Raw genomic sequence first — 20,033 nt, 5'->3', positions numbered from 1 at the left:
TCAGTTTCGAGCTCTGCCCTTTGGACTCACCTCAGCCCCCAGGGTATTCACCAAATGCATGGCAGTGGTTGCGTCTCACTTGAGACGACAAGGATTCCAGGTGTTTCCCTATCTGGACGACTGGCTCCTCACCGCCACCACCGAGCATCGCCTCATACAAGTCAGAGACTACACAGTCGACCTTTGTTCCCACCTAGGGATTTCGATAAACTTCGAAAAGTCTGCCTTATCGTCCTCACAGCATATTTCATTCATCGGAGCAGACCTAGATACATGATTAACACTGGTAAAGCTCCCTCCAATAAGGGTGTCATCCCTCAAACAACAGGTTCTTCTTCTACTACAGAGCAGGAAAGCCCCGGTCAAACTGGTGTTGAAGGTTTTGGGACTAATGGCAGCGTCCCTGATCGCAGTTCCTATGGGAAGATTACACATGAGGCTCCTCCAATGGCTGCTTTTCGCGCAGTGGTCCTTCCAGCAGTTACTCCTAGCGCACGAGATTCTGATAACAGACTCTTGCAGACGAGACCTCTCATGGTGGGTGTACAGTCAGGATCTCACTATGGGTCGTCCGTTTGTTCTACCCAGTCCGACGGCCACAATAACTACGGACGCTTCTCTGATAGGGTGGGGGGGTCTATTTCAGGGAAGAACAGTCCAAGGGGAATGGTCCAACATGGAGTACAGCCTGCACATAAATGTTCTGGAGCTGAGGGCGGTGTTCCTGGTGTTGCAACACTTCCAAGCCCTCTTACCTCTAGGAACAGTGGCAGTTGAGACGGACAACATGTCTGTGGTTTGGTACATAAACAAGCAAGGGGGAACCAGGTCTTACCCGTTATGCAGAGAGGCCATGAGAATTTGGCAATGGGCAGAGTCCACGGGTTGCTTTCTGATAGCAATGCACATCCCGGGGTCATCCAATGTCATTGCGGACAGGTTGAGCAGAGCCATCCTGTTACCTCACGAGTGGTCCCTCAATCCACAGATGGCAGAAAAGATCTTCCGCAGATGGGGCCAGCCTTGCTGCGATCTATTTGCTTCCCCATTGAATGCAAAATGCAGAAGCTATTTTGCCCTTCTACCCCTTCCGGGGGATGTCCCCAGGGATGCACTGATACACAATTGGCCCCCGGGTCTCTTATATGCATTCCCACCTACCCCCTTGATTCCCAGATTTCTACAGAAAGCCAGGAACCTGGAAAGGACAATAATACTCATAGCCCCATTCTGGCCTCGGCAGATATGGTTCCCCTTTCTTCGAGCCCATCAAACAGAGGAACCGTGGATTCTGGACCCAGTACCTGATCTACTGACCCATTCGTCGGGAGTTCCTCACCCGTCTCTTCAATCCCTCAAACTAGCAGCTTGGCTGCTCTGCTTCCCTGCCTAGCCAGGTCTTATCTACTTTCTCCGGCAGTTCAACACATTCTGGTAGCCTCTCATAAAGCTTCCACTACAAAACTCTACAGGAGTAAATGGAAACGCTTTGTATACTGGGCGTCTAGCCAGCGCTTTGACCCCCTGGTAGCTCCTTTACATAAAGTATTGGAATTTTTATCTATCCTCTTTCACGAAGGAGCCTCTACTTCCACACTAAGAGTACAGTTGGCCGCCATATCGAGCTTCCATATTGGTGAGGACGGTTCTCCCATTATGTCTCACAGACTTTGTAAGGCCTTTATGAAAGGAACCTTCCATCTTCGGCCGCCCGTCAGGAAGCCTTTCTTTCCATGGAGTTTAAATTTGTTACTGTCACAACTCATGTTGCCACCCTTTGAACCTGCTTTGTCCTGCCTCCTAAAGCTCTTATCGTGGAAGACACTTTTTCTCGTAGCTGTTACTTCAGCTCGAAGAGTATCAGACCTGCAAGCATTATCGGTCAGACCACCTTACTTGATTTTCCACCCAGATAGAGTCTCTTTGCGTACAAATCCATCTTTCCTTCCAAAGGTATGTTCCGACACAAATATTAACCAATCCATAGAACTCCCTACCTTCTTCACGAACCATACTAACAAGTTGGAGTATATGCTGCACAAGTTGGATGTTTACAGGCAGTTAAGATTTTATTTGGATAGGACTAAAAGTTACAGGAAGACAGATCAGCTCTTTGTCGCATTTGCAGACAATAAAAAGGGCATGGCAATTACAAAATGTACATTATCTAAATGGCTTGCTGATTGTATAGCCTTTGTATACTCTAAGTCGAATCAGTCCTTACCTACCAAACCTAAGGCCCATTCTACCAGATCCGTTTCCACTTCCTTGGCTCATGCAGCTCGTTTGCCTTTGGACACGATTTGTGCAGCAGCCACGTGGTCTAAGCCACATACTTTCATCACTCATTATAGAGTTGACAAAGCCTTCAAAGACAGGACATCTTTTGGCTCCACTGTGCTTAGGAACGTTCTTCCATGAGTCACTCGGGGTGACGGAGCTAGGGACGCTACCCATGTGTAAGAACAAATGGTGAGATTGAACACTCTCACATAAAGAAGTTATGTCCTTACCATAATATTCCACGTGGAGTGTTCATCTCGCCTTTGTTCTTACATTCCCTCCCTTCCCTTCCCCACGTGTTTTGGAAGAACGGGTAGGACTAGACTCTGATTGAAATGTCTTAACCCCTTCCGGGATATATGGTTCTGTGTCTCATGGGGTATGTGCTACTTCCCTTGGTTATTTTGCTATGGTGAGAGAGTATCTCTGGATGTCTGAGAGAGTGTGTAGTTCTTGCACCTGAGGTATTGGTTTATCGGTCTGGTTTGTTTGCAACTAGATCTGAGTAATGGCAGGGAGGATTGTGGGATATAGTCTGGTCTTGAGCTTCTCTGAGATGCAGAGCTTTGCGATGCGGCCGACTCGGAGCCGAGGATCGGCTCCGAACCCGTGTGTAAGAACAAAGGTGAGATGAACACTCCACATGGAATGTTATGGTAAGGACATAACTTCTTTTTTTGTTTTAAGAAGGCTCAGCCAGTACCTTCAATGCTTAAGAAGTACCTACTGTCCTTCCATTTCACCGTTGCAGTATTCCTTACATTAGGGATCCCTGCCTAAGGCAGCCCAACGTTCAGCCAGTATACCAAACCGTATGTCAGATGTCACACATACACTCCCGCATACACTGTAGGGCATAAAGGTGACATCCAGATGTGCCATCCTCAGAACCTCCTCGCCACCAGTCCAAATGTCATCCTTGGTCATTGATCAGATTGCTTGCTTCGTTGCTGGATGTTCTTTATGTTTCACTATTGCAGTCATTACATTTGGGTAATCTGCTGGCAGGCTGCCCTCAGTAGGCCTGAATTTCAAAGTCTTGAGTCCTGCGTCGGTTGCTGTCTCCATTTTCTTTAGTCTTTCTTGCTGCGCGGTGCCCGAAGCAGAAGCATTTCGTAAGTACCAGTCGTCCGACTCCTGAAATATTCAAGTTTGAGTTTCAGAACCGAAGTCTTCACTAAAGCTAAGTACCCCCTTGGGGAAACTTTTTTCTTTCTCCATACCGATGTCAGAAAAAGTTAATAATTGTATTTCTTGTGGAAACCAAATACCTCATAAAGATTTTCATTCGTACTCTATTCCTTGCCTAGGCCCTGATCACAACATGCCTGGCTTCTTAAGACACAAAGTCTTGCTGGGTGTTTACTGCTGTATCAGAGACTCAGAGTTTTGCATGACTGCATCTGTAGTCTGTTTAAAGCACCAAATTGCACACTGATAAAGAAATATATTTTGCAGCGCAATACTATTTCACTGTAAGCATAGTTACTAATAAATAACTTATTTTTATAACAAACAAGACGTACGGCTGTAGTCTGCAAATTTAATGTGCAAAGTTTTTCCTTTATAACTGATATGGATGATGGGTTTATGACTTTCCATTCTCCATTTACCTCGGAACCTGAATTCCTACAAAATACCTCTAACAAAATTTGATTTACAGTTCTTCTGTACTGTTATTCTCACGCACTTGAGATCCTGCTTTTTTCTTTTTCTGCTAATACTTTACTTTCCAGACTTGTTTAAGGAAATGTTTTATTATAAAGCAGTATTGTCCTTCTTTGAAATCATTTCTGCTGATGTGGAAATGCACGCAATCAGAATGTTTTTTCTGCTGATTTTATAAAAAGATGTTCATTAACAGAAGTCTGAAAGGAAACATCTGTCCAAACTGTTCTGCTGCTGATATTTTTGAGGAACTGATACTGTGGAAGAACATGTTTTGTGAAACAGCTTTGTAAAAGATCATGTATTGCTGAGTTTATAAACTGTTCTGTAAACATGGGAAAAGCATGTAATACTTGCTTTCCAGAATTGCCTTTTTAGGCTTTTTTGCTGATGCTGTGAAGAAGCCTGTCTGTTATACATATAGTATGGATGCCCATTTTACATTGCTAAATTCTATACATATATTTAAGCTAACTTTTTATTCTGTGCTTTATCTTTCAGCATATTTACAGCAGAATTAATTTCAATCTTTTATTCACTGTTAAATACGCTCTAACACCTTTGAAGAAAAAAACAAAAGACTCAGCGTATTGCTCCTTCTCCTAAGGACCCTCAAAGTGATTGACAGAATTTCATTCAGGGTCTGTTTGCTGCTTTTATGGCCATTCCCCCTTTGGTCTCCTATTCCTCTTAAGTGGTCTAGGGAACAGGATTACTCTGAGAAGCAGGACGATTCAGATGTGGGACCCTTACTTATTCTTCACAAATCCCTTCTCCTTTGGACTGTGGTTCTGATGAAGAGGAGTCCAACAGTCCAGACACTCCTTTTGAAGAGATTTCCTTTGGGGATATAATTTCCAAAATGTTGGGATTTTTTAAATGGGATTGTGCCCAGGCTTCAGAGGTCCGTAATTCTTCCTGTTTTGGCTGCCTTGTTGGATGCCATTTCTTCTTCATCCAAGGTTGCTGATTCTCAGCCTCCTGCTCCCAAAAAAACAGGTTTTATAAGGTGCCTGAGGAGTGTGCTTTTCTTTAAAAATGTCCTTCTGCTAACCCTATTGTAGTTTAAGTTACTGCCTTTGACTAAGTTGCTCCCCTCTGATAAAGGCAGTAGGGTTAAGAAAGACAGTAAAAGGGTGTGTATACCTCTGCTACTCTTGCTTGTAGGGCTGTTAATTATCAGACCCATATGTCCAGATTTATTTTGACTCTTTTTTTTTTTTTTTTTTTTCTCAGGCCTGTCAGGTTATTTCTGAATGCCCTGACTCTGAAAAGAAAACTTTTGCACTTCTTTATTGGGAGCTTCTTCTCAGGTGGCTCATCGTTCTATCAAATATAGTTATGATGCAACTGATGCCTCTTCTAGGGCTGCTGCTTTTGGTTCAGTGATGAGAAGGTATTCTTGGCTTATACTTCATCCTTTGCCTGATGATAATAAGGCTAAGTTGATGGATGCTCCTCTAGATAACAAGCTTTTGTTTGCTGCTGCTGATGACTTTTCTGGTATCTCTGGACCTCAAGGGTGCTTATCTTCATTCATCCCCTTTTCAAGAAGGTTTTTTATTTCTGTGTTGCTTCTGACATTTTCATTTCTATGCTTAGCCCATTGGCCTTTCTGCTTCCACAAGGGTATTCACCAAATGCCTTACTCCTGTGATTGCATTTTGCAGACTACAGGGATTGCAGGTCTTCCCTTACCTTGACAATCTGCTCTTTCAGGCTTCTTCTTCAGACATTCTTCTGCAGCATTTTTGTTTTTCCATCTCCCTCCTGCAAAGCCTGGGATTCACTATCAGTTTTCAGAAATCCTTTCTGACTCTTGTCACAAGACCGTGTGTTTCTTGGATGCAGGATCCAGACTGTTCCGAGTCTCCTCCCAAGGCCTTAACTGTCATTGCCTTCTTTCAATCCCTTCTTCCTCTGACTTCAGTTTCAGCCAGAGAGTTTCTGAGAGCTCGGAGTTTCATAGCCTCCACCATACTGATGCTTCCTTTAGCCAAACTCCACATGAAGAAATTTCAGTGGTTTTTGAAATCAGTTTGGCTTCACCATTCTCATCCTCTGAATTTCTTAGTTCTTCTTCTTCTGTGCCTCAAGCTGGAACTTCAGTGGTGGATTTGACAGTTGTCCCTCAACCCAGGGCTCCCTTTTTGACCTCCCCTTCCCCTCACAGGAGCTGTTCTCTGATGGTTCATCCATGGGCTGGAGGGCTTCTTCACTGTTCTAAAGGTGCAGGGCCTTTGGTTAACTCAGCAACAGAAAGACCACATCAGTATTGAGGAGATGAGAGCTCTCCTCTTAGCCCTTCAAGCTTTTCGTCTTTTTACTCCAGGGCCTCTCAAGGTGTTTATGGACAATACCACACTTACGTGGTATGTCAACAAACAAGGGGGGACAAATTCCTATTGCCTTTGCAGGTTGTCTCTTCTGGATTGTGAACTAGCTGTCCAGTAACAAGTGACACTTCAGGCAATTTTTATTCCCTCATGTCGGAACATAGTGGCAGACTTTTTGAACAGCTCCTTGACACAATCTCATGAGTGGATGCTTCACAGGGATGTGTTTCTGTCCATCAGTGGAGTACTCCTCAAGTAGATCGTTTTGCCTTTCCTCTCAACAAGCAACTTCCTCTTTTTTTTGTGCCAGAGCTCCAGGTCCCCTGGTGTGGAATATGGACACCCTCTCTTTCTCCTGGAAGGGGATATTTCTTTATGCCTTCCATCCCCTTTGTCTCATTCAAAATGTCCTGCTCAAAATTCAGCAGGATGTTGCCAAAAATCATGTTAGTGACTCTCTTTTTGTCAAGACAACACTGGTTCCCTCTTCTTCTGCATTTAGCCAAGGGCAGTCGTTACAAGATACCTCACAGGGTGGAGCTACTCACACAAAACAATGGCTTTCTTATCCATCCCCACCTGTCCTATCTTCAATTGACACTGTGGGTGATAGGATTTTGATTCCCTATGGGCACCTTTTTTTCTGAGGACGTGCTTAGGATCTTGCAGGAGGCCAGGAAACCCACTACTAGGAAATCCTACTTATCCAAATGGAAAAAGTTATCTTTTTGGTGTCTGTCTTGTAACCTGGATCCACTTTCTGTGGATGTTCCTTTGGTTCTATCTTATTTGGGTGAACTGCTCCATGCTGGCTTGGCCAGTTCCTCTGTGAAGGCCCACTTGTCAGGTCTTTCTGCTTGTCTGCCATTAGCAGCACCTCCTTTGGCATCTAGATTTGAGGCTAAACAGTTTCTAAAAGGCATTGTTCATGTTAGACTTCCCAGAAAGTCAGTTTCTCCTCCCTGGGATCTTATTTTTGTTTTGGAGAAATTAACCCAGGCTCCTTTTGAGCCCGCAGCTTCAGCTTCCTTGCAACATTGTTCTTGGAAGGCTCTGTTTTTGTTGGCCCTTACTTCTGCTAGACTGGTGTCTGAGCTGCAAGCCCTTATGGCTTGTCCTCCTTTTTTAGTGTTTCATAAGGTCAGGATGTCCCTTAGTACTAATCCTTCTTTTATGCCCAAGGCAGTGAATGAACTGTCTATTAATCAGTCTATTTATTTGCCCACTTTTTTCCCTTCTCTAAAATCTGCTAGTAAGAAGCTTTAAATAAAATAAAATAAAATAAATTTTCCATACCTTGGATGTACATAGACAGCTGAGGTTTTATTTGGATAAGACCAACGTTTTATGTAAATCTGATCAGCTCTTTGGTTTTTTTCATCCTAGATCTCTAGTTTTGGCTGTTTCCGAGCAGACTTTTCCTTCTTGGATATCTAAAGCCATTACTTTCTGTTATTTTATTCATGGTAAGAGCCTTCCTCCTTCTGTTAAGGCTCACTCTACTAGGGATGTGGCTTCGTCTGGTGCTGTTTTCAAGGGTATGGATGCTAACTCTATTCTTGAGGCTGCTACCTGGGCTTCTGTGCATGCATTTACCAAGCACTATAAGTTAGATGGAATGTCCAGAGCTTGAGCTGGTTTTGCTAGGGTCATCTTTCATGGCTTCCTAGAGAGCTCTGCTGGTCCTTCCTCCTCCTCCCTTCTTCCTGAGCTTTGGCCTCTCCCTAATATAACAAGTACTGCAACAGTGATATGGAAGGACGTAGTACAGTTGTGTAGAATCTCTTCACTCTCCCTAGTGTAAGAAGTACTGCAACAGTGAAGTGGAAGGACACAGTAGAGTTGTGTAAAATCTTACCATAACGGTAGATGTTCTTCTCTTCACTGTTTCAGTACTCACTCCCTCCCTCCATTCCCTGGTTCTTTTCCCTTCTGGATGAGCTTGTTTCTCTCTTGTACTTAGAATGGCATTCCGACTGGGGTGCTCAGTTCTGAGGATGGTACATCTGGATGGCACCTTTATGCCTTACGCTGTAATCTGAGGGCATATGTGTGATGTCCAGTGTACCCTATGCATCCTAAAGGCTTTGGTATAGTGGCTGAAAGTCAGGCTGCCCTAGGCAGGGAATCCCTAATGTAAGGAATACTGCAACAGTAAAGAGAAGGATGTCTACTGTTATGGTAAGATTTTGCACAACTGTACTTTTTTCCTTGGGTTTTATGTGCGTTTGTGTGTGTGTCTATGTGTATGTAGAAAGCACAGGACTTTTTGAACCGTCCTACACATTCTCTGTCCTGTGTTATTTTTAAACCAACTACCTTTATCTCTGATCTTTGTATAAATGGCTGTTCTGTTTTTGTATTTTTAAAATGTTTGTATGAACTCTTTTTTTGTTGTCTGTTCTTTGTACAACTTGGAGCTTTTCTCCCCGGGCCTCTGCCGAAAAAGGGCCTCCAGCCCAATCAGACACTCCCGGTAAACAGATGAAAATTAAATAAATATATACACACACACACACACACACACACACACACACACACACACACACACGTTTATACATATTTTTTAGATGGATGAGACAGCATGCATGACATCACACTAAGTAGTGAAAATTAACTGTAGCATGTTCTGGACTGTTAACATCAAATTCATTTTTTCACATAAGTATGTGTGTGTGCGTGTGTATACATATATGTGTATATACATAGAGAGAGAGGGACAGACAGATACATTTTTAATGCTGGAACTTTTCCTTATTTAGTCCAAGTCATATGTTTGGAAAAGTATATGTATCTCTCGAACATATCAGGAGGGTATTCTGCGTTGGGCATCTGCTCTTTAGTTTTGGGGTAGCACTTCTTGCACTGTGGTGCTCATTTTTGTCAAATTGGACATGACATCAGGAGTCTCTCTCTCTTTCTTTGCATAGCTTGACCATCACAATTATTAGAGTGTTTCCTCATGACTGGCCTATTTTTGACTCTTTTGGTTGCTCATTTTTCTGAAAGTTTTGACTTATTTGTTTTGTATTAATGTCTGTGATAGTTTGTGTAAGTTTATCCTACCTGACTTCATAGGATTTTGGTTCAGCGTCTTTACTAAGCGCCTTACATTCAGCTTGTTGGACTTTGTTTGGACATTTGGATTCTTATTTTGCTTCCAGTCTGTGAATCTAGTAGCCTCTTAATATTTCTTTCATGCTAACGTTTTTGTAACCGCTGGTTTCTTTGCAGCATTTATTTGACTATCGATTTTCATGCATTAGCAGTACAGTTAAAGTCGGCAGTCTGTTTCTCAGGCTGCTGTCCATCAACAGCTGAGCTGATGAAAGAGTGAGTCCGTAAAGTGAAGTATTACTTGTTCCAGAATTGTGAGATGACAGTCTGCAGATGTTTAGCTACGACTGTTTCTCAGGACATTCTTCACAATTTGGATAGAGCTTACCATTTGCCATTAGACTGATGATAGTGTAGTCTGGATGCTTAAGTTCCCACTCTTGCAGAAATCCAAATTCCTGACTTGCATCTGAAATTATTATTAGATATGAGAACATTAGCTACTCCCTGTCTTGAGAAGACAGATTTAGCACATTAATCCCAGTTATGCCTCCTAATTAAAAATTATGGCACTCGAAATGCCGAGTGCTGAAAAGCTGTGAAAAAAGTCCAAAAACCCTGAGAAGACTGAATATCAAAAATCTCTCTTCTCCTTAAAATTTCTTTTTCACCCTCCATGTGAGGGGCATACCCCTACTCACCCGAACTTATACCAACTCTGAAATCCCCATACGTCGAAGAAAAGGAAATATTCCAAGCAATGGCATCTTGGACTTAGTATATGTAAGTCTGATCATTTGGACATCTAGTCTCAGTATTTCGGGGCTCACTCTAGCTAGTCCTGATATTTCATATGGTTACCTCCTGTTATAATTGCTGTATGTGTAACAATTTGATTGGAATAATAATCCATGCAGACAAGATACATAGCTTCCTTGAGATGGAGCTGATCAGTGCCCCTCTGCTTCACTGATGCTTTGAAACTGGCTATAGTAGAGTAGCAATTCTTCCTTCAGATTGGGTATGGTAGAGTAACAATTCTTCTTTCAGATTGAGCATGGTAGAGTAACAATTCTTTCTTCCGATTGGGTATGGTAGAGTAACAATTCTTCCTTCTGATTGGGTATGGCAGAGTAGCAATTCTTCCTTCACATGCTTGTTCTATGTATGTTGACATACATGGTCAAAACATTATATAGCTTGCTCTTTCTTCAGACTTTCCCAGATATCAGTCATGTATCTTGTCAAGTATTTGTTTTCTCAGTTCATTAGGATCTTTGTCCTTGTCTTCTTTTTTGCATTATCAAACAGTTGTTGGTTAGCAAAGTATAGTGACGGTGTTAAAATGCATGTTTTATGACATCAGTTAAGGATTATGGATCATGTCAATGTATATCTCTGCAGTTAGTGATTGGTTGAAGAGCAATGGATTAAACTAAACTCAGATTAGTAATATTATGCTTTTTAGTCCCGTTGCAGTTAATAAAGCTATCATCTTTGATTATCTAACTTTCACTACTGTTGATAGATATAGAGATCTGGGAATTTCAATCAGCAGTGAAATCCATTTCAATGATAGTGCCATTTATAGAAACTACAGAGACTGGGTGTAGTCTCATATGCCTGCATTGTGTAGTGCCATTTATAGAAACTACAGAGACTGGGTGTAGTCTCATATGTCTGCATTGTGTAGTGCCATTTATAGAAACTACAGAGACTGGGTGTAGTCTCATATGTCTGCATTATGTAGTGCCATTTATAGAAACTACAGAGACTGGGTATAGTCTCATATGTCTGCACTCTGTAGTGCCATTTATAGAAACTACAGAGACTGGGTGTAGTCTCGTATGTCTGCATTGTGTAGTGCCAGTTATAGAAACTACAGAGACTGGGTGTAGTCTCGTATGTCTGCATTGTGTAGTGCCATTTATAGAAACTACAGAGACTGGGTGTAGTCTCATATGTCTGCACTCTGTAGTGCCATTTATAGAAACTACAGAGACTGGGTGTAGTCTCGTATGTCTGCATTGTGTAGTGCCAGTTATAGAAACTACAGAGACTGGGTGTAGTCTCATATGTCTGCACTCTGTAGTGCCATCTATAGAAACTACAGAGACTGGGTGTAGTCTCATATGTCTGCATTGTGTAGTGCCATTTATAGAAACTACACAGACTGGGTGTAGTCTCATATGTCTGCATTGTGTAGTGCCATTTATAGAAACTACAGAGACTGGGTATAGTCTCATATGTCTGCACTCTGTAGTGCCATTTATAGAAACTACAGAGACTGGGTGTAGTCTCATATGTCTGCATTGTGTAGTGCCATTTATAGAAACTACAGAGACTGGGTATAGTCTCATATGTCTGCACTCTGTAGTGCCATTTATAGAAACTACAGAGACTGGGTGTAGTCTCATATGTCTGCATTGTGTGGTGCCATTTATAGAAACTACAGAGACTGGGTGTAGTCTCATATGTCTGCATTGTGCAGTGCCATTTATAGAAACTACAGAGACTGGGTGTAGTCTCATATGTCTGCATTGTGTAGTGCCATTTATAGAAACTACAGAGACTGGGTATAGTCTCATATGTCTGCATTGTGTGGTGCCATTTATAGAAACTGCAGAGACTGGGTGTAGTCTCATATGTCTGCATTGTGTAGTGCCATTTATAGAGACTACAGAGACTAGGTATAATCTCATATGTCTGCATTGTGTAGTGCCATTTATAGAAACTACAGAGACTGGGTGTAGTCTAATATGTCTGCATTGTGTAGTGCCATTTATAGAAACTACAGAGACTGGGTGTAGTCTCATATGTCTGCATTGTGTAGTGCCATTTATAGAAACTACTTAGACTAGGTATAGTCTCATATGTCTGCATTGTGCAGTGCCATTTATAGAAACTACAGAGACTGAGTATAGTCTCATATGTCTGCATTGTGTAGTGCCATTTATAGAAACTACAGAGACTGGGTGTAGTCTCATATGTCTGCATTGTGTAGTGCCATTTATAGAAACTACTTAGACTAGGTATAGTCTCATATGTCTGCATTGTGCAGTGCCATTTATAGAAACTACAGAGACTGAGTATAGTCTCATATGTCTGCATTGTGTAGTGCCATTTATAGAAACTACAGAGACTGGGTATAGTCTCATATGTCTGCACTGTATAGTGCCATTTATAGAAACTACAGAGACTGGGTATAGTCTCATATGTCTGCATTGTGTAGGGCCATTTATAGAAACTACAGAGACTAGGTATAGTCTCGTATGTCTGCATTGTGTAGTGCCATTTATAGAAACTACAGAGACTGGGTGTAGTCTCATATGTCTGCATTGTGTAGTGCCATTTATAGAAACTACAGAGACTGGGTGTAGTGTCATATGTCTGCATTGTGTAGTGCCATTTTTAGAAACTATAGAGACTGGGTGTAATCTCGTATGTCTGCATTGTGTAGTGCCAGTTATAGAAATTACAGAGACTGGGTGTAGTCTCATATGTCTGCACTGTGTAGTGCCATTTATAGAAACTATGCATTGTGTAGTGCCATTTATAGAAACTACAGAGACTTGGTATAGTTTCATATGTCTGCATTGTGGCATGCAGGCTTACATTGAGTTAGAATGCTGATGCCTTTTTCACTGTAAAAAAGTTTTTTGATTAAGACAATGAAGTTAAGCAATGGAATGTGGCTAAGAGTAAAAAAAAGATATTAAAGTACAAATGCTGCTTTCTGAAAGAAGACTGTTTTCTCTGACTTTGCTTTCTTCCCAATAGGTTTCACTGGCTACGTTTGGGATGTATGTCATGCTGGATGATGCAAACGTTCTAACTGCATCCAAAGTATTTACATCCATTTCACTTTTCAACATTTTGCGGCTGCCTTTGTTTGATTTACCAACCGTCATATCGACTGTTGTTCAGGTAAGAATGCTTAGCTCTGCAGAAGGTTGGGTCACAGAGGCATTTCAAACCCTGTAGAATGTATTCCATTTAAATACTACACCACACAAAGCAGTAATGTATATATATATATATATATACACACCTCTGTGTGTGTGTGTGTGTGTGTGTGTGTGTGTGTGTGTGTATGAGTGTTTGTGCGTGTGTGTATGTGTGTGTGTGGGTATATGTGTGCGCATGTATGTGTTTGCATGTGCGTATGCGTGCGTGTGTATGTGTGTGTGCATGTGCATGTGTGTATGTATATATGTTTGTGTGTGTGCGCATGTGTGTGTTTGTATACTTAGGGAATACCATATGTTTAATCTATATCATGATCATTGAAATAGTTTCTGAAGTGGGTGTGACAAGTGACATATTTTATTTAGGTTTTTTTCTGTCTACCATTAAAAATAATTTCAGCACTTGCATCCATTGGATCTAAAATGGTGTAATGAGCTAAGAAGATTTCTCATTGCCGTAGGAACCATTGGTTTCCCATTTTTAATTTCTCCAAATCTTTTGGGTTTCTAATACAGTGATGGGAATGGACCCCATTCCTAAATCCAAGTTCGATTAAAGTTCATGAAATTAGCATTGTTTCACTCTTTGATGGCAGCCAAAAGCGCACTTTGCAGCACCTGCAATGTGCCCAGTAATGACTCCTCCTGTAATTCGTACGGACTTACATGTATTGGTAGCATATCTAAATATGATTGTAGACTCTTTTTGTATAAGAACCGTTGCTCCTACTACTACTATCGGAACTATCTGGGAATCTTTCTTCCACATTGCTCTACTTTCTGTTTGCAAATCCTGATATTTTATGGTTTTGTGTCTCTCTATATGCAGGATACTGTAGTCACTGTGTGTGGTGATTTCAATGATCAATGCTACTTTTGTCTTCTTTTCCTGGACTTGATTTTCTATCATCTGTCTTTTGAACTGTTTGTAATGGGTGATCCCATGTGATATAAACTTCATCATTTTCTATGATGCTTTGTGGCTCATGTTTCCAGCATCTTTCAGCCACCTCAGTACCATAATGTTTGCATAATCCCGAATGCAACAGTCTCGCCACATTATTATGCATTTCAGTAGACAGTCCTTCGGCTGTTAGTAGGTCACAACCAGCAACAAGGTGTGCAACTGTTTCCAATTTTGTTTTACAAAACCTACATTTATCTGTTTCTCCTACATGTTCAATGGAATTTGTAAACCAACATGTACATAGCCGACTATCTTGTGCTGCCAATATTAACCTTTCATCTCTTGATTTGAATTTGCCTCTCCTTAACCATTCCTGCGTTCGTTCCTGATCAACATGAGGTTCTTCCAAAAGTTTTCTATACTTGCAACTATATTTATCATTTCCCACATTTTTTGCCTTCTCATCTGGTCCTTCACTTTATAGTATTTCTTTTGTTTTGTTTTTTGGCACATTCAGTTGCTACCTGTTTTTTTATCCACTTTTGGTTTTATTTCCATTCCTGCTTGATGCCAATATGCTTCAGCTCGCCTAAGCAGGAAGTCATCTTAGACTTATTCTCCTCATGTTTCAAACTGACCAATACAAAAAGACAAGTTAAGACATCATTATCATAAAACTCATAAATATTCATCACAAGCCATGTTAAAAGACTGAAAGGCTTCTTAAAATCAAGTTAAAAATGCTAAAATACATTTAAAAATATCAGTGTTATAAATTATCTAAATGTAAGTAAATGATTACTTTTCATATGCTGTTCATTTACTTAGTGCTGCTGAAGTCTAGTATTTTACATAACATACATATTCATTCATACAACTTTTAAAGTAAGTTATTTAAGCATTCAGTTAATCTTTTTTGGAGACGCGAGTTACATTTTTAGATAATTTATAACATTGATATTTTAAAATGTATTTTAGCATTTTTAACTTCATTTTAAGAAGCCTTTCAGTCTTTTTAACATGGCTTGTGATGAATATTTATGAGTTTTATGACAATGATGTCTTAACAACTTGTCTTTTTGTATTGGTCAGTTTGCTTGTCAGGATGCTGTATAACTCTGAGTTTGACTTAGATCCACATCTGATGAAGTTTTAAAACGAAAATGCTATGTTTTGTGCGGCTGCGTTCATGTGTTTTAATTTTTATTAAAATTGGTTTATGCTAGCTGGTTTTGACTGCTTGGTACCTTGGATTTGCTTTTTGGTGTTTGTTTAGGTGCCTATTTACCTATTTTTGATCACTCATTAAAACTTCAGATTGTTCAAAGCTGCAGCTTTTTTCTCTCATAACTGGGGTCAGCTGAAGACTGATCTCGTCACAGACTAAAATAATTCCATGTTCACCATTTCTGCTTACTGTAACAGAACAGAGCAAAATGTGCAGTGTTTGGAACCCTGTACATTGTTCCCAAGTACTATGCATATCATCACATGTATAGCACCCACCCCCCATTCGCACTTCTGTCTTGGTTGTTGATGCAGATCAGTTTAAAGAAGCACAGACTTTTCCTGGTTAAGACGTTGGTGGCTCAGGAGAACTTTCTTCCCTTTTATAAAAACTGTAGTAATGAAGGAATTGATTTAGACCTGATTCCTCTCCCAGATTTAGATGCAGCAGAACCATATTCAAACATCAAGATTTTACTCTCTGCTTCTGTCAGATCTCCTTGAAAGGAATAATTCACAACATTACATAATCCCACAATTCATTTCACTTACAACACTTAGTGGAATTTTTTCTTCTTTTTTTGTCCATGATGGGGGGGGGGGGGGTGTTCTTAGTACATCTCATGTCACCAGTCTGAGTTTCTTTGCTCTACCACAAAAATTTAAGGTACTCCATACTGAATTATGACATTCAAAATACCAAATGCTGAAATTGCAACAAATGGATTGCTTAATATCCACACATGCTGATATATATTGCAGTAATGTAACTTAATAAGTGAACAGAACACAGGTGCACGGTTAATATTTTTAAAGCACTACACTTTACATAAGTAAACTACTTATAACAAAATCAGTTTCATACAATGTTGCACGGAGTATAGTTGACTGTTGTATACATGGGAAGCTTGGCAGTCTTTTGCTGAAGGTAGCCTTCCAAATAAATGATGTACAGTGTGTCATAGATTCATAGGTTTATACTAGGCTAATGATGGGCAGCCGCAGTGGTGCAGCGGTTAGCATTGTCACCTCACAGCAAGAGGTTCTTCGGTCCAATCCTCGGCTGGGGTACCTTCTGTGCAGAGTCTGCATGTTCTCCCTGTGGTCGCGCGGGTTTCCTGTGGGTGCGCCGGTTTCCTCCCACATCCTAAAGATATGCTGTAGGTGCATTGGACACTCTAAATTGGCACTAGGCATGAGTGCGTGCATGCGTGTGCCTTCGGTGGAAGGTTGGGTGTCGGGCTGGCAACTCGACACCGTAAAACTCCTCTGTCAGTCATGAGTGGACAGGTGATCCGCTGTGGCGACTCCTAACCGGGAAAAGCCGAAAGAAGAAGAAGATACTAGTCTAGTGATCGCCAGGGTCTGTATAAGTGTGGCCGTGCAGCCCAACCCAGCTTTGTCACACAATACCTCTGACACCTGTATGGTAGGTATGTTATAAGGAGGTAGCTGAGGGTTATGTGGGGGCATGTTAGTTGTGAATTAATTTAGCTTATTGTTGACCTGTTCACCTCATATGTCATTTGTTTCTCACTAATATAAAACCCTGCACTGTAGCTCAAAATAACCGTTATACCCAAAAATAAATTCTAAAACAAGTTTATGTCTCTCTACACACTGTCTGCTTGTGGCACAGGAAAGAAAAATGCCGCACAGCTCTACTTTAATGGACAGATGTTTCCACTTCTTTCCATTTGATGTTAAACAATGAATAATACCATTTACAAGTCTTATTTTTGAAGAACTCCTAAATCCCCCTACCCTCTTACTTAAATATGCTGTCTTCATTCTTACATCCCTCAAGGATTTGGGCAGGGCAGATTTGTTATACATAAAACGTGTAATGTATTCAGAAATCGAATTAAGGATCCATTCCCAATCTGCTGCAACTTCAGACTTTAAGTAATGATAGTAAATATAAAGGCATTGCAGAGACACCTGCTTCCATGCAAAAACATCACATTTCCTTGTTATATATTTTTTATTCTTCTTTTGGTTATTAAAATGTCAGCCTTGTAAATTTTAACCACTTCAGTTCAAGCTTTCAGAATCTGCATACTTTTCAAGTTGAGTACAGCAGATAAAACAGAGATCTGAAATAGTTGTACTTCATTTGGTCTTCACACTGTGGGTTATGGATCTGTATCAGATCCGAGCCGGCAACTTTTGCTAGGAACAGCTCCGAGTTCCAAACTCCTCCCCTTACCCATAATACACCCCCACTGCCTTCCATTCCCAAATCTCGTTTGCCGCGAATTGCTTCAACATCGTGTCTTCTGAGCTCCAACTAGTCAATGGGTTATAAACCTTTCGAGAGTAAATAATTTTTAAACAACACAGAGAGATGTACTGAGAGTGAACACTCGTTACCAAGAACCACAAAAAGTTCACTCTGGAAGTCCAAATAAGGGTTTGAGACCAAAAATAAAACAGTAGGTAATCCAAATAGGTCAGTTGTAAAAACAACACAAGGTATGACCACTGGAAAGGTTAAAACTGGAATTTAATAACGCTTAATATTACAAAAAGTACGTTTTCGAGTACCTTCGTCAGAATTCAAAAAATCAAATCAACTTCCTTGAAAAACACACACCTTATATATACAACAGAATTAATTGGTTGATCAATTCAATTATTCAATTGGAATAACCCACCATTGTAAAAAATGTATATAGGGAAATAATAACTTTTGTAAATTTAATAGTATATAAAATGTATAAAAAACACATGATATATATCAATGCTATGAATTTAAAAGAACAGTATAATTAAAAACTTTTAATATTTAAGCTTGTACTTGCTTACTTTGAAATGGAGTACTGCTACCATCTAGTGGCCAAAAAGATTATAGCTTAGCAGCCCGTAACTTTAAAACTGGAACAATAGAAAGCATGTCATTCAAACCAGGTTCTTTTGTAGCATCCAATATTATCTGCCAAAATAATTCCCTATATTCAAGTTTTGTTTCCCACATGCCACCCCTTAATTCTTTTGGTACAACTTCCAAAACAAAAAAATGGAAAACAGAATCCTTGCAAACCTGAGAATGGCGGAACAAAGCATTATTTATATTACTTTTTTTAATTTCATAATAATGCTCGTATATTCTAGCTCTTAACTTCCTTTCGGTTTTCCCTATATAAAATGAATAACAGGAGTGGCATGTGGCAATGTATACAACTCCTTGAGTATTGCAATTTGCAAATTTGGAACTCGAAATAGATTTATTTCTACTAGGAATAGAAATATTAGAACCAGTTTTTATATATTGACATTGGGAACAGGAACCACACTTGAATGTACCTATTCTATGTGATTCACGATTAGTTTTTGTAGTTCCCCCAAACTCAAATATATTTTTAAGGTTCATATCCCTTCTGTATATAAACTGGAGGGGCTGATTTTTATATATTCAAGGTCTGTAATATTCCTAAACCTATCCCATTCTTTATTAATCATCATTTTAAGTACAGCAGCATCACCTGTATAATCCATGACATATGCTTTTGAAAAATTGTTATTTTCATTAAAATTCACAATAGTGTCTCCGTGATTGACAGGAATACTGGAAACATCTTGACCTAAAATGGGGGCAAATCTCCCTTTCCTACCCTCTAGTACTTATACTTCATCTATAAGATAGGTTGGGTATCCCCTTTCTTTGAACATGTTCATTACATATTCACTGTCCTTATAAAAATCTAGATCATCAGAGGTCATCCTGCTGGTCCTGATCAATTGCCCCTTAAGAATATTTCTTTTTTGACCAAAAGGATGTCCACTGGAAAAATGAAGATAGGAATTCAAAAATGTAGGCTTCCTGTATATCTTTGAAATAAAGTGATCATCTCCCTTACTCAATAAAACATCCAGGTAAAAACACTCATCAGAATTTATAGTGTAAGTGAAATCCAAAAAAGTTGTACTTTTGATATATTCCAAAAATTCAAAAAATCTTTCTACAGTGTCAGTCCAAAAAATAACTATATCATCAAGAAAACGCTTGTAAAAGACCCAACAGTTGACAAATTCACAATCATTTCTAAATAATTTCTCCCACCATGAAAGTATAATATTAGCATACGTAGGTGAACATTTAGCACCCATGGCCACTCCCCTCTCTTGCTTGAAAAATTCCCCTTGGAAATACATATAATTGTTCTTGAGAATCACTTTCATCAATAAAAGGCAAGATCTAAATAAGTCAAGAGAAAAACAACCATGGTGTGCCATACTTTCCTCAAGCCACAAAAGACCAATGTCATGTGGAATTGATCCAAATAAATCAACAATGTCCAGGGTTATAAAAATAATGTTATTGGAAAAAAGATGATTCTTCACCTGCCTAAGAAAATCCCAGGAATCTTTTAACACAGTGACACCCTGGTTGGATAATTCCTTTAAATTGACATCAATATATTTGGCTAAAGGGGTGGTAATGGAACCCTCAGAAGAAACAACAAGTCACAACGGGGGATCATTTTGGTCTTTATGAACTTTGGGAATACCAAATACGGAGGGTACCCTTGGATTTTTATTAGTTAAAAAATTGTAAGTATCCAAATCTATAGAACCTTCCAATAA

At 40.0% G+C, this 20,033-nt stretch overlaps 1 protein-coding gene across 1 annotated transcript in view; it reads left to right on the top strand.

Moving 5' to 3' along the window:
• LOC122802503 (multidrug resistance-associated protein 1-like) overlaps positions 1–20,033 on the top strand; it is a 1,262,326-nt gene that overhangs the window by 510,943 nt on the left and 731,350 nt on the right. Inside the window, exon 9 of the mRNA XM_044072155.1 lies at positions 13,125–13,271. Coding sequence (XP_043928090.1) covers positions 13,125–13,271 — 147 coding nt within the window. The remainder of the gene's footprint in view (positions 1–13,124; positions 13,272–20,033) is intronic.

The sequence above is a fragment of the Protopterus annectens genome, chromosome 5.part0 (assembly GCF_019279795.1).
Source record: "Protopterus annectens isolate FY-2018-M chromosome 5.part0, PAN1.0, whole genome shotgun sequence".
Lineage (NCBI taxonomy): Eukaryota > Metazoa > Chordata > Ceratodontiformes > Protopteridae > Protopterus > Protopterus annectens.
This window is presented reverse-complemented; position numbering and strand designations above follow the sequence as displayed.